The sequence below is a fragment of the Microtus pennsylvanicus genome, chromosome 1 (genome assembly GCF_037038515.1).
Source record: "Microtus pennsylvanicus isolate mMicPen1 chromosome 1, mMicPen1.hap1, whole genome shotgun sequence".
In the NCBI taxonomy this organism is placed as follows: domain Eukaryota; kingdom Metazoa; phylum Chordata; class Mammalia; order Rodentia; family Cricetidae; genus Microtus; species Microtus pennsylvanicus.
This window is the reverse complement of record NC_134579.1, coordinates 155,965,919-155,981,652: the sequence shown is the minus strand read 5'-3', so window position 1 is coordinate 155,981,652 and position 15,734 is coordinate 155,965,919. Positions and strand designations below refer to the sequence as shown.

Genomic DNA, 15,734 nt, shown 5'->3' with positions numbered 1-15,734 from the left:
TTTCAAGACAGCCTAACAGAGAGTCCACAATCTATAAAGTAAGTACATACAAAGCCTGAGTTAGGAATTCTATAAGCAAAATGTTCTCACCTACATAGACCAGGTTGCTGTAATTTTCCAACATCACATCAATGTACAAAGTCCTCTGAGCAGAGTCCAGGCATTCCCACTCCTCCTGGGAGAAGTCCAGAGCTATATCCCAGAGTGTTAACAGACCCTAAAACACAAAGTACAGTTTGTGTTTCTGCTTGACAGAGAGTGCTTTCCTGGACATAAGGAGACTTAAGGAAATTTGGGAAATAGATGAGTAAGACAATTATTAAAAAATGATTTTAATATAGTCACATTCTATAATGGGTTTTCTAACATTGTGAAAACAGGGTGACACAATAGTCTCACAAGCAATATACAACACAATTAAAGTCTGGACACTATTGTGGGAATCCAGCCAACTGTATGGGGGCGGTTAGGGTGTATGTGACAGGATAAGAACTGAAGTTGAGGGTCACACACCCTCTTGGATGGTGTGGGAGCTGGTAAAGTTCCACTTTGGAGCTTCCCCTTTAACCTTTGATAACGAGGTTATGGCACAACAACAGAGAGCTGTTTTCCCAGCTGGATCAGAGGAGCAGCTGATGATGCAACCTGGATTCCTCCTCCTTCTGTCTTGCAATCATTGCACATGGATTTGATACTAATAAAAGGATTCCAACAATGCCATTGAACCAATAAACACCACTAGGAGATCAACTCTGCGCTACTAACTACTCAGGACAATTCAAAGGTGTCCACCCTCTTACACCACTCAAGCTACAACTTCAGATAAGCTTTATCTACTACTCAGAGACTGACTATAGGTTCCCACACGATACCATCATCTCCCCCAGACAACAGGAAGTAATTTGAAGAACATGATGACCCCTTTTCCCAATAGGTGGAGTGGGTGGTTTTGATTTTTCTCTAGGTTACAGATAATTGCCATCTGTAGGGGGTTGGTAATAAGTTGCTATAGGGCTGGGGCGTAACAACAGAGATTATCTTGGTGATCTTATTTGGAATAAAAAAAGGATAAATATGATAGGATAATAAGGTAGATTATAAAATCTACTTTAAACTAAAAAAGCAACCATTAGTTTTAAATAATTTATATTGGTATGGATTCTTATATACTGATACAAATTCAAAGTTATTTTTGTTAAAATTTACATTTTTATTCCTGTTTATATTTTGTATATATTAATACAAATTCAAAATTACTTTTGTTATTATTGTATATATGTCCCTACTTATGTTTAAGATACCTTTGTATATTGATACAAATGTAAGACTACTTTTATTATACTGTATATATGTTTCTGCTTCTGTTTAGGATATTTTTACACATATTATTGCAATTTAAGGTTATTTCTGTCATATTGCATTACATTTCTACTCTGGTTAAGACTTTTTTTATATTGTCACAATTTTAAGATTATTGTCCTTATATTGTACATATGTTTCTATTTTTGGTGAGGTATTACTTCTACAGCTTGTTTATTTTTGTATTATGAAGCTCCAGTCCTTAGATTATAAATAGGTTAAAAAGAATTACAGGTTAATAGTCACCCATGTTTGTCAAATTTATAGTCAGGTTAGGTAGGTCTTCTAGGTGCAGAGATACATTGCAAATAGATATAGTATCCAAATAGGTAATCTTCAAACACTTCAAAGACCTACAGAATATGACATTTAATGTTTTAATAACTTAGAATTCTTTTGACATGAGACAAGACTACTCCTGGAAGCACTGACCTACTTCTGTGAGGATGATAGGCAGAGAAGATACTCCATATGAAGTTTGTTCTTCTTGGCAAATCTGGTCTATTGGGCAAAAAAAAAACCTGTCCTTGCCTTGACTGCTGACATTAAGTATACTGCCCAATCCAGATAAGCAGAACACAAGGACAAGTGACTACGAAACTTTGTCAAGTCAGGGTAGGACAGCCCTTCAAATTTTCCTGCTTCTGAAAATGGTGTCATATATTGTAGGTCTATAAGCCAAAGTCAGATGCCCCAATGTTACGGAAAAACCTTGGGCAACTATCCAGGCAGCTAGTTATTTCTGTCATTTCTCACAATTTTTGGAATTTGCTTGTTTGCACTCTCTGCTTACTCAGGTAATACTGTTTTCCTTCTTATTTCAAGACGGAAAAATAAGGGCACAGCCACAATTAAAGCAAAACAAACTTTCAACTGTCCAATATCTGGGATCCAGTCATGATCTTCTGGAGTCCTCCAAAAGAATTGTACACTTCTCTGACTCTACCCTCTGAAGCACACACAGTTTATAGTGCCAAGCCTCAGCTGCTCTCCATGACCCCTTCAGGCCTTCAACACCCCCTGGGTGATGCTTAGACATTACTAAGTCTTGCTGCCAGAAGGAGGTACAACCATGGCTGCGTCTGGAACAGTTTCTCTGTACTCCCAGGAAACACTTCCTAGAAGATTTTACCTCAGTGATCCTGGTCTTTTCTTAACCACTAGTAATTTCTCAGCTCCAGTTGACAAGCACCAAGTATCCCAGCAAAGCAAAATTTTGCTTTCGTATTTCTGTTATCTTGTTAATCACAGTTGATTTCCCAGTCCCAGCTAACCAGAACCACAGGATCTTAATTCAAAATAACAAAAGAACCTGATAGAGCTTTTAAACTTCCCTTTGAAATTTCAGAAGCTTGGCCTCCATCTTCTGTACTGCTCTTAATATTCTTTTTTTAATTAATTATTTTTTTTAAAAAAAAACTCTTTTCTCATTTTACATACCAATCCCAGTTGCCACTCCCTCCCCATCCCACATCCAAGCCTCAGAGAGGGTAAAGGCTTCCCACGGAAAGTCACAAAGTCTAGCACACTGCTTTGAGGCACTCCCCACTATATCTAGGCTAAGCAAGGTGTCCCTTCAAAGAGAATGGGTTCCAAAAAGTCAGTACAAAAAGTCATAGCAGCATTGTTTGTGATAGCCAGAACCTGGAAACAACCTAGATGCCCTTCAATGGAAGAATGGATGAAGAAAGTATGGAATTTATACATATTAGAGTACTACTCAGCAATAAAAAACAAGGACTTCATGAATTTTGCATACAAATGGATGGAAATAGAAAACACTATCCTGAGTGAGGTAAGCCAGACCCAAAAAGAGGAACATGGGATGTACTCACTCATATTTGGTTTCTAGCCATAAACCAAGGACATTGAGCTTATAATTAGTGATCCTAGAGAAGCTAAATAAGGAGAACCCAAAGAAAAACATATAGGCATCCTCCTGAATATTAACCTTCAGCAAGCGATGAAAGGAGACAGAGACAGAGACCTAAATTGGAGCACAGGACTGAAATCTCAAGGTCCAAATCAGGAGCAGAAAGAGAGAGAGCACGAGCATGGAACTCAGGACCGCGAGGGGTGCACCCACACATTGAGACAATGGGGATGTTCTATTGGGAACTCACAAGGCCAGCTGGCCTGGGTCTGGAAAAGCCTGGGATAAAACCGGACTCTCTGAACATAGCGGACAATGAGGACTACTGAGAACTCAAGAACAATGGCAATGGGTTTTTGATCCTACTGCATGCACTGGCTTTGTGGGAGCCTAGGCAGTTTGGATGCTCAACTTACTAGACCTGGATGGAGGTGGGGGTTCCTTGGACTTCCCACAGGACAGGGAACCCTGATTGCTTTTCGGGCTGGGGGGGAGACTTAATTGGGGGAGGGGGAGGGAAATGGGAGGCGGTGGCGGGGAAGAGACAGAAATCTTTAATAAATAAATAAATTAAAAAAAAAACCACAAAAGAATACAAAAAATAAAAAAAAGAAAAAAAAAAAAAAAGAGAATGGGTTCCAAAAAGTCAGTACAAGCAGTAGGGATAAATCTTGGTCAAGAGCAAAGAAGTCAAGACCATGATGGCTCACTGAAATAGCTTACCTGCGCTACTGGGAGTCCACCAACTTCAGACTGACAGCAAGGGAACCAGCATAGGAACAAACTTGGCCCTCTGAATGCAGATGACAGTTGTGTGGCTGGGGCAGACTGTGGGGCCAATGGCAGTGAGACCAGGATTTATCCCTACTGCTTGTACTGGCTCTTAACATTCTTAATATCTAAGCTCCTAAAGAATATCCCATAGAGCTCCTAACACTCAATGGTTCTTCTAGTCTGCAGTTCCAAAGTTCTACAATCCCTCCCAAAACAGGGTCTGTCACAGCAATACCCCACTATGCTAGTACACATCATCACTGTTGTGATATTAAACACCAAAGAGACATACAAGTAGGCTAGCATCTGAATATACACACAAGAACAACAATTTCATACATACACCTGTCATGTTCAGCACCCTATAATGTGTTTAAATGTTTAGTATTAGGAATTAAGTATTACTTAGTATTAAGATCCAAGATATAAGTCTCTTAATTCCGCATATTTCTAAAACGTTGTTCCAACTTGTGCATGTGTTTCGATATGCATTTTTATAACCATGATTCAAGGAAATCAGATGGATCTCAGAAATAGAGCCTACATGACACATAAATCCTGAATCAGCAATCTATAAGGATACAGCCTATCCTCTATAGCAGTTGGGCATCAATATTATTTTTGGTCATGTGTTACGTGGAAATGTCTTCAAAATTACATGTCATAAGTGTATGTGGGATAGTTGCCGCCACTCCCTCCCCCAATCTGGAGAGAGCAGAATAGAGGTAAGTGCTACAGGAGATGTGGAAGTATAGAATTATATTGTATAGTTATAGTCATAAAGAGAGTCTGGTATGGGAATAAACATAGACAGGAGGGTAACAGAATGGGCTTGAGAATCCAGAAAACCATTAATCCATGCCCATTTAATATTTGGCAAAGAAGGAAAAGATACATTAGAAAAATATGGTCTTTCCAACAAATGATGCTTGTAAAACTAGGACCAGCAAGAGAGTATAACTAGATTCTTGGTCTTTCACATTGTACAAAAATTCATTCAAAATGGACAAAAAAACCTAATTTAAAACCAGACACAAAGAATCCTAAGAAACAGAGAATACAAATCAGGATATTCAGATGGACAAGGACTTATAAATTAGGAAGAACACCAAGAGTACAGGAACTGAGCCAAGTATCAACAGTTGGAACTGCATGAAAATAAAGAATTTCTGTTATCAATGAAAACAATCAGCAGAGTACAAAAGACACCCCACAGAACGAGAGAGAATCTACACCAGCAACACTTTGAATAGGGGCTCCTATACAGATTTACCAAGAATTACAAAAATCGAATACCACTTCAGTCAACAAATGGGGAAACAAATTGAATAGACATTTTTCAAAGACAGAAACACAAATGATCCTAGGGTCGCTAAACTGCCACCAGAGAAAAGTAAACAAAAACTACTTTGAAATACTGCTTCACTCCAGGCAGAATGGCTGTCATCAACTAATCTCACAACAAATGTTAGAGAGGATGAGCAGAGTGTAATTAATTGAGTACCAAGCCCAAACCCAATGAGAGAATGGCCAGCAGATGGTGCGACCTCAAGAGTTTATTATGTGATGGACTCTGGCGAGAGACACACTCCATTTGCAGAGAACATCTGTCTTTATTATCTGATGGACTCTGGAGAGATGCACTCCATCTGCAGAGAACATCTGTCTTTATTATCTGATGGACTCTGGAGAGAGATGCACTCCATCTGCAGAGAACATCTGTCTTTTATCTGATGGACTCTGGAGAGACGCACTCCATCTGCAGAGAACATCTGTCTTTATTATGTGATGGACTCTGGAGAGACGCACTCCATCTGCAGAGAACATCTGTCTTTATTATCTGATGGACTCTGGAGAGATGCACTCCATCTGCAGAGAACATCTGTCTTTATTATCTGATGGACTCTGGAGAGACGCACTCCATCTACAGAGAACATCTGTCTTTATTATCTGATGGACTCTGGAGAGAGATGCACTCCATCTGCAGAGAACATCTGTCTTTTCTGTAAATTTTGTTTCTGGGCAAGCAAGAGCAATGAGGCAGAGGAAAAGGAGTTAGCTTGAGCTGTATCACAAAACTCTTTAAAAATTTAAAATAACAGACATGACTCCAGCTGTGACACAGATTGCGCAATTTCATATGTAATCCCCTTCCTGTGTGAGCCAGTTTGAAGGACTTTGGATGCTAGCACCTTCTTTACAACACACTGAACCTAGGTAAAGAACAATTCAACCCTTGGGTTGATTTCCTTTCTTTTAGAGAAGACATTTTTCTCCTAGTTCACATCAATAGGAAGTTTTATTCATTGTTGGTGTGGGTGGGAGGCTGGTGCAAATTAGCACACTCAAATAAAATCAGTTTGAAGAACTAACTTAAGTCCCAGCTTCACATCCCACTATAGAGATATTCACACCCCATGGTCAATGCTGTATGCACAATACCAAAGAATTGTAATCAACCTAATTGTCTATCCACAGATGAATGGATGGTGAAAATGGTAATACTAGTCAGCTGAAATGTATAATAAAACTTTGCAGGAAAACATGGATTCATAATGTTTAGAGTGACATCATATTGTATTAGAAAAAAGAAACCATGTTTTCCTTCATATGTAGAAGCTAGCCATTAATATGTGTATTTGGGAAACAACATGCACGTGGGCAGAGTAGAATATGGAGAAAAGAGAACAAGAAAGGTTAAATACCAGTGTTGATCTAAGACTGAAAGCAGATAATCAAAATCAGTTAGGAAACAAGATATAAAGCTAAGTGTTTTTCTAGCTCTAATGTCACAAGTTTTTTTTTTGGTTTTGATGGTAGATAAATAGATCAAAATATACTGAATATTGAAACTATAAAATCCCATGTGAGGCTCCAGAGCTTCTGTTCCTGATAATTACTCTAACTGTATAAAAATACATTGAGGTGTAAAGTCTTTGAGGCTGGTAAATTTCAGTATGTAATTTTGTTTGTTCACAATGTTTTTCATAATAAAGTTAAAAAAAATCAGCAGCAGAAAATTAAAAGCTTTCAATGTCCCATGCTATAACATTTCTGCCAAGAACAGGGGACATGACCACTGACCTGGAACAGATTAACTGGAGAATCAGCCATTTCTTTCAGTTTATCTTCTGTGAGTTTCTCTTTCAGGAACAATGAATAGATGGCTTGCTGACCTTTCATATTAAGGGATCAAAAAGAAAAAGCAAAAATTAGTAATAAAAGCTGTAAGAGAAGAATGTCAAACCACATGAAAAGACCCAAGCAACAGAATTCTACCAGGTGTCTAGTCAAAAATCCCAAAGCCAGAAAAACATGGAACAACATTTGCAGCTTGAACAGAAAATCACCATCAACAAGACTGCTGCACAAAGAAAAATTCTACCTCAAAATTGATGGAGACATGAGTGCATTTTAAGACAGTCATGAATTAACACAGCTCATTTTACCAAAGCAACACTGTAGATAAGAAATTAGAGGCAAAACATATACAGGAGAATCAGATGAATTATCCATGAGAACATGGGAAATAACTTTCATGGGAAGAATAAATAAATACAGGAGAACTAGAAAGTAATCATCCATGGGTAAGATAGCAAATCACTAATTCTCATAAAATAGAAAGAAAATCACTCCCAATATAATCCAAGCAGCAACAACATAAAAAACAAAACCATAGGGAAGAAGAACCCTAAAAACAAACAAAAAAATCTAGCCACTCTGAAAACCAATATGGAGAATTCTGAAAAAGTTAAAGAAATCTAGCACATGACCCGGCTGACCCACTCCTTGGCATATGCTCAAAGAACTTGACATGCTACTCCACAGATATTTGCTCACCCATTTTCATTGCTGCTCTATTCACAGTAGCTACAAAAGGGAGACAACCTAAATGGATAATGGAAACGTGATACACATAACCTTTGGAACATTGTTCAGGGATAAAGAAAATTGAAATCATGAGCTTTGCAGGTAAATGGATGAGCCTAGATAAGATCAGATTGAATGGAGTAACCCAGACAAAAAAAGGCAGAAATTGCATGATCTTTCCCATAGGCAGTTCCTAAGTCCACATCTTCAGATATGAGTATAACCTGTAGAATACAGTAAAAAAAAAAAAAAAAAAAAATACTGTGGGGGTTGGGAGAGTAGGAAACAAGTGATCTAAAGAGGGAAATGGAAAAACGGATTTAATTATGGTGAAGGGACAGATATTAACAAAGAAGAAGGAGGATAAAATAACAGTAAGATTTTGGAAATCGTCCATCTACCAAAAATGACTATAATAAATATGTCTGTTCAGGCATATACATTCATGGTGTAAACAAAAATTTCCCATCTAGGCTGATAATGCTCCCCTAAGATATTTTCTAACAAAACCACCCCCACAAGGCATGAGAAGCCTGTTTTGAAATTTTTATTCACAGCTCTTGCTGTTATCATGGTTACCTCCCTGAGGTAGAAGGTGAGATTCCCTTATTACTAAAGAAGTCAGGCACTTCAGACATAGAACCCAAAGGATGTGAGATGGAACTCACCTTAAAACCTCCTTCCTGGGCATCAGCTTTCATGGTATCAGATGGCAACATGCAAGCTTTCAAAGTAGAGAGCCAACCAACAGTCCTCAGCTGTGACACCTATGAACCACACTGCACGATAACCCCAAGGATGCACAAGTAATACACATACCTTGGTGGTAAACAACAGCTTCTAATTACACTTAAGACCCTCTCAACAAGGGAGAAATCATGCCTGCTGGAAACCTAGCTAGTTTCACTAGTGCCAGGGGAGCCAAGGATCTTGGAGGAAAACTACAACCACAATTTTACCAAATCAGCATAACCACTAATTTCTTTCTAAATATTTATCATCATCATCATCATCATCATCATTATTATTATTGACAGGGTTTCTCAGTAGCTATGGAGTTAGTCCTGGAACTCATTCTGTAGACCAGGCTGGCCTTGAACTCAGGATCCACCTGCCTCTGCCTTTGCTGGGATTAAAGGTGTGCACCACCTCTGCCGGGTTATCCTTATTCCCACAGATAAATGTAGTCCTCACTCTTTATCAGTGAAAGTTTGTTATGCAACACAAGGACAAACAGTCAGGCAAAATGTAGACTTGTGCTGTTCACTCCCCACTGACACGTAACCAACACAATTCCTGCACCTCAGGCTCAGGGATCACTGAGAAAGTGGGGTGGGACTGTTTTAAGAGCCAGACGAAAAGGATGTTTGCTGTGAGATTGTGTCTCTTAGAAAAGTCAGAGAAGCTACATGCATGAACTCGTACAAACATGGCTGCCTAAACATGAGCAGAACAAGGTCAACACCAAGAGACATGCTAACATGAAAAGAGAAAGCTCACTAGGCCTCAACCCTAGTCAAACACGAAGGAATTCTGAGAGCTGGAGAAATAGAGAAGAGTGCACCATATGGTTATCCAATACCAAATCTTCATCCCTGAAAACACAGACTGAGTGGGTTCTATTTTTATGTTTAGGAATACACACAGGCATACAGCAACAATGAAAGGAAAAGTTACTAATGAATAATAAATGCCTGTGTATCACCGAATCTTCATCCAGTAACTGAAGGAAGCAAATGCATAGACCCACAGCTAAGCAATGAGCCAAGCTCCTGGAGTCCAGTCATAGAGAGGGAGGAGTGATAATATGAGCAAAGGGGTCAAGACCATGAAGGAGAAACCCACAGAAACAGCTGACCCAAGCTAATGGGAGTTTACTGACTCCAGAGTGACAGCTGGGGAACAGAGTGACAGGATTGAACTTGGCCCTATGGATGTGGGTGACAGGCTTGGGCAGTTTACGGGGCTACTGGCAGTGGAACCAGGATTCATCCCTAGTGTATGACCTAGTTTTTTGGAGCCCATTCCCTATGGAGGGATACCTGGCTCAACCTAGACACAGGGTGAAGGGTCTTGGTCCTGCCTCAAATGATGTGACAGACTTTGCTGACTCAGCATGGGAGGCCTCAAACTCTCTGAGAAGTAGATGGGCGTGGGATGGGAGGAAAGTGGGAGGAGCAGGAGAAGGAGAGGGAGAGGGAACTGGAATTGGTATGTAAAATAAAATGATTGTTTTTTTAAAAATTTAAAAAACAACAATAATGGGAATATTTTATATCATTTAGATTAAAAAATTCTCTATTATCACTACTCACATAATTAGACTTACTAGAGGGCTAGAAAGAAGGCTCAATGGTTACAAGCGCCTGTTGATTTTGCAGAGAACCAGGTTCAAATTTTAGACCCCACATAATAGCTTCCATCTCTCCATAACTACAACTCTAGGATACACATGATAAGTCACACATGCAAGCAAACACTTGTATACATAAAATATATGAACCGAAATAAAAATGAGTACTAAATAATTAGTGAGAGAGAGAGAACTCCTAGAATTAACTTACAAAACAGATGAAAGGTCCCAATTTGAAAACTTTGCTGAAAAAACTAAAGATGCTAACTAGACAGAATAGTGACATTCTCAGTATTTCTGGAAGTGGTTTATATGATCACCTCAAACTTCAGGACATTTAAACGTCCTCAACCCTAGTCAAACACAGAAATAGTAAGAGAAACCTAAAATTCGTATTGATGCACAAATTCCCCGGGTACAGAGCAGCCCCAAGATAATTTTACAATGCTGGAGCTAGCCACCTGTGATTCCAGATGACATTACAGAGAGTCACATAACCAACAGCATTATGGGAGTGGAGAAGACACACATTTCAATGTATTAGAGCAGTAGTTCCAGAAAATGGCCAAAACCAATGATCCTGTCAATGTCACCAACGTACCACAAACACATGTAGCAGACTAGATGGCCTCTGTAAACAGAGGTATTGGGAAAAGTTATCTACCTGCATATAGAAACAAGGACCTGAGTTCAAATCTCTCCTACCATTCAAGAAATCAGAGCCTTCATGTATGATTTGAAACAGTGAATTCTGCAGAGCAACACAAAGGGGCAAACTTTAAACAAGAGCAGGAACTGACAAATAGTATTATGTAAAATTAAAAACATCCAGGGAAATTGTAATAACTAAAGTTTGAAGAGACAGCCTACACAGCAGATATGTTTATTAGCTACCTATTTATACTACAATGGATAAAAACACAGAATCAAAAAAATTACAAAGAAAGCAAATGATAATATATGACTGACTGGTAAATAAACAAATGGATTGAACACACCATGCTCAACAGCAGTTGAAATGGCCAATTTACTTAAAGTACATATTAAAAAGTTCTATATTGTAGGTCATAAATAATGTAAATTAAATATGAAGAAGTTCTAATTCTCTATTTACTGTCCATATTCTCGAGTTCCTAAACTATAATGTATTTCTTTCACTAATTTCTTGAAATGTAAACGTATACTATTCAAACAAATGATGTAAAAAGACTATAGCATTCAAAAGAGAGATATGACAGCTGAAATTAAAACATACTTTCCACCAAAGATTTATTACATGTCTAATCAAAGATTTATTTCATATCTAAAGATCTAAGATACAGAGGAAAAAGGAATTTTTTTAATGTCATAAATAAGGGCAGCAGTAAGGAAGACTGATGATCATAAGTAAAATAGTAACAGAAAAATCAAGGCAAAAGCTGAAGACAGGAGTGGATACCAGTCACCAATCCAGGCTGCCTGGTTAAGGACACAAAGATCAAGTCCATGAAGAGATCTACCTGTTCTCCTTGCCCATTAAGGAATCTGAGATTACTGATTTTATCCTGGGCACATCAATAAAGGATGAGGTTCAAAAAATCATGTCAGTGCAGAAGCAGATGGGCTGACTAGTGGAACAGGTTCAAAGTTTTTGTCACTATTGGGGACTATAATAGTCATGCTGGTCCTGGTGTTAAGTACGCCATAAAGAGAGTCACTGGCATTCCAGGGGTCGTCATCTTGGCCAAGCTTTCCATTGCCTCTATATGGAGAGGTACTAGGGGAAAAAGACTGGTAAGTCCCACACCATTCTGTAAAAAAGTGACAGGGCTCTGTGGCTCTGTGATGGTGCCTCTCATCACTGCCCCCAGAGGCACTGGAAATCTCTGCTCTTAGGCCCAAGAAGCTACTGATGATGGCTGGTACTGCTAACTGCTATACACTGTCCAGGAGTTACACTGCCACCCCGAACAACTTTGCCAACTCCATCTTTGATCCCATCTCTAAGACCTGCATCTACCTGACCCCCGACCTCTGGAAAAAGACTGTGTTCCCCAAGTCTCCTTGTTAGAAATTCACTGACCAACATGTGAAAATCCACACCACAGTCTCAGAGATTCAGAGAAACCAGGTCCACCACGTAAAGTTTTCAATACAAGAAAAATAAAGTGAATTATGACTGTTTAAAACAACTCAAAATGGTGTTAAAATGAAGCATTAGATAGAAAGTTCTTTGATCAACATGGGTGCACGTCACAAAACCCAGAATGCAGACATCCACAGCAGACAAAAAACAGGAGAATACATAAACAGGTGAAAACTGGCACATCGCCTCACATTCTTTTCCAACACAAAAAGACAAGGAAGTCTGCCTTCTCTCAGTCTCCAAGCAATTCCTCTAACAATCCTATTGCACATTTTACAGAAAGTAATCCTGAAAGTGCCAAGGAAGAGAAAAGCTGTAAAAATACCTAAAAGATCAAACTTAGAGGTGATCTCACAGTATACTACATTTACAGCAATGGAAACCACTTGGAATTGTCATGACAACAGACAGTGGCAGATATGCATGGGAAGAGAGCCCAGATGGAGTTCAACAGTCTGTAAATATACTTCCTGATTCTTACCAAAAGGTAAAGAATGTGATAGAATACCAAAAGTTTCAAGATTCTGAAAAAAGGGAATAAATCTAGAAGTCGTAATTTTGATCATTTTGTAATACATTACAATCACAGACATGAAAACCAATTAGTATCGGTATGATGACATGATCAGTGCTGTGAATGGAGTAAGGACAGCATCACTCACATGATCGTCAAATACGACATTATTTGCCTCTGTGTCAATTCTTCCTCAGAGCCTCTTCCTACACCTACAACAGGATAATGCTAAGGAGATTTTTCTCAGTGGAAACCTCTGGAACTATTTCTAGTGAAAGGGAATGTGGCAAAATTGATTTCACATCGCACTTCCACATTCACTTGAATACCCTGCCATCCCTTCACCAATCCCTCCACCATACCTGGATCCTTAACCACTGCCGCCTCCTGCTCCATCTTCCAGGGTTCTTTGTTCTTCTCCACAGGTGAGCAGGTCTGGGTGATCAGTGAGCCCTGCGAGTGACAAAGAGATTGCTCAGGCTGCACGTAGATGTCTAACACAGTACTGTACACAGTAGATAAAGAGAAAATGAAACATGATTATGCAAGTGATTCCCGAATTGTCCTGCAGTGTCAGAATACTGAGAATATTTAGAAAGCATCTTCAATTAGTGTCACTTGAATTCCACTTCTAGTCATGTCTCAGTCAAATCTGAGGGGTAGAAACGGGCATAAACAACTGGAATGTGAATATATACACTAATAAGGTTCTGAATTAATCATGGGCCAAAACCGTTGGAAGCCTCATACCTCCCAAAGGGACTCACAAGACGAGAGAACACTTCATGAAATTTGTCTCTGTTCCTCTGAGGATTTCATTTTACTCTGTGAGACTCATTCACACACTTGCGGACTGGTTTGTCAAGACACCCTGAGGAGGAGCAAGGGAGATGCAAGCAGATAATCCTCACCCTTAGAAACCATACTGCTGCAATTCTGCAACATCCAATCCTACTACAAAGCCCTCTGAGCAGGCTCCAGGCATTGCCCCTCCTCCTGGGAGAAGTCCACAGTCACACCACCAGCTGTCAACAGACCACAAAAAAACAAAACCAAAACAACAGTTTGAACTATTCTGTTAGTGGGAGAAATCTGTTAGTTCTAGTTCAGCCTAGTCTATAAGGTGAGTTCTTGGCCAGACAGAGCAATATAAGAACAACAACAACAACAAAAAAAAATAACTTAGTCATGTGTCCATGGAAAAAGTACTTTTCTTGATCTAAGCAGACAAAAGACTATATTAATTATTCAAAATGATTTTTTAACATATTGTCCTATAATGCTTGTTTCTTCCTTTCCTTTTTTTTTGGGGGGGGGGTTAAGACAGGGTTTCTTTTATAGCTATTACTGTCCTTAAACTTGCTCTGCATACCAGGCTGGCAATGCAATCAAGAGCTCCACCTGCCTCTTCCTCCCTAGTGCTGGAATTAAAGGCATGTGCCACCAGCATTTGCCTTACAATGGCTTTTCTAACTGTGGAAACAGTGTGAGCTGATACCCTCAAACAGCATACTTTGCTTTCTGGACTCTACTAGCAACATTCAGAACTCAGGACAAGAAGACACATTCCATTTTTGTTGTTATTTTCTTTTTTGAGACAGGTTGTCACCATATAGCTATGGAAGTCCTGGAGCTAACTATATACATAAGGCTGGCCTCAATCTTACTGAGATTCACCTGCCTGTGCCTCTAGAGCTCTGGTATTCAAGACCCGTGCCAAAGGTCTGGCAAAGACACTTTTCAGAATGTTCTATTTGCATCACATAGTGCAGAGGTCTCTGATGAAAAATTAATAATAGGTAAAACATTTTACTTTTACTTTTAAATATTAATGTTTACAATCATAACTGCGGGCCTCGCAATTATCTATAGACAGATAGATATAGATATTATATATATATATATATATATATATATATATATATATATATATATATATATATATATATCTTGAAACCAGCCAAATCGACAACTATCCCTTTCATGAATAATATCTAAAACCTCTCCGGGGATGTCAATTCCCCAAGTACATGTACCACTCTATTGACTAGGTAAGCGGTTTAACACGGAAGTTTGCATGATGAATGTGAATTTCAAGAGCTTTGTCTTATCCACAATAGCAAATACACACACACACAAAACCCCGCATTTTCAACTATCAACAGATAAATTCAAATATTCTACTATATTATTTTTATAAGAATATTTTGGCAATCAGAAGATAATTTTAAAAAAACAGGCTTATTTGACATGATCTAAAATACACCAGGGGTAAGACATCCACAGCAGAATTTCAGAGCCGGCTTCCATATGAGCGTCAGAGAAACAGCTCGCAGCTCTGGTCCTTCCCTCCTGGGTCGCAGACCAGCGGCTCCTCTGACCTGGGAGGTTTCAGGGCCGCCGGGCTGCGGTTTCCCCCACAGCTGACTACTGACTTTTCCCAGGCTGCCCTGCGGCGCCTGCTGCTCCGGGGAGTTTTCGCGTCCCCGCGGCACCCCTCCGCACCCAGGTTTGCACCACGCGGTTCCCCACTGTGCAGGTCCCCGAGCAACAACAGGGAATGCGTACTCGTCACTTTTGTCTTTTGCTCCTCCGTATAACTTACCCGACCTTAGCAATCCTCCTTCCCATCTTCAATCAGGTATCTCCTCTAACCCCGCCCAGCGTGCACTTCCTCTACACCTGACCAATGGCAAATGATTTCCTCCAAGCGCTCTTTCCGGTTGAGTGTCTCAGCCCCACTGTGACTGGTCTCTCTCTTCCTGCACCTCAGGCTGCCTTTCACACAGCTCCAGCCCTCTGGATGCCCTGGTCTCATTCTGCGGCAGCCTCCGTACATGTTTGCTGCCAGCCTAGACCAGAACTG

The 15,734-nt window shown here is 39.6% G+C and overlaps 1 protein-coding gene across 1 annotated transcript in view; it reads right to left on the bottom strand.

Moving 5' to 3' along the window:
* LOC142859771 (uncharacterized) overlaps nt 1-15,528 on the bottom strand; it is a 60,576-nt gene extending 45,048 nt beyond the window's left edge. Inside the window, 5 exon segments of the mRNA XM_075990164.1 lie at nt 91-217; nt 7,091-7,182; nt 13,231-13,321; nt 13,780-13,893; nt 15,474-15,528. Of these exon segments, the coding sequence (XP_075846279.1) occupies nt 91-217; nt 7,091-7,182; nt 13,231-13,264 (253 nt within the window). The 5' untranslated portion in view covers nt 13,265-13,321; nt 13,780-13,893; nt 15,474-15,528.
* Nucleotides 15,529-15,734: the final 206 nt, after the last annotated feature.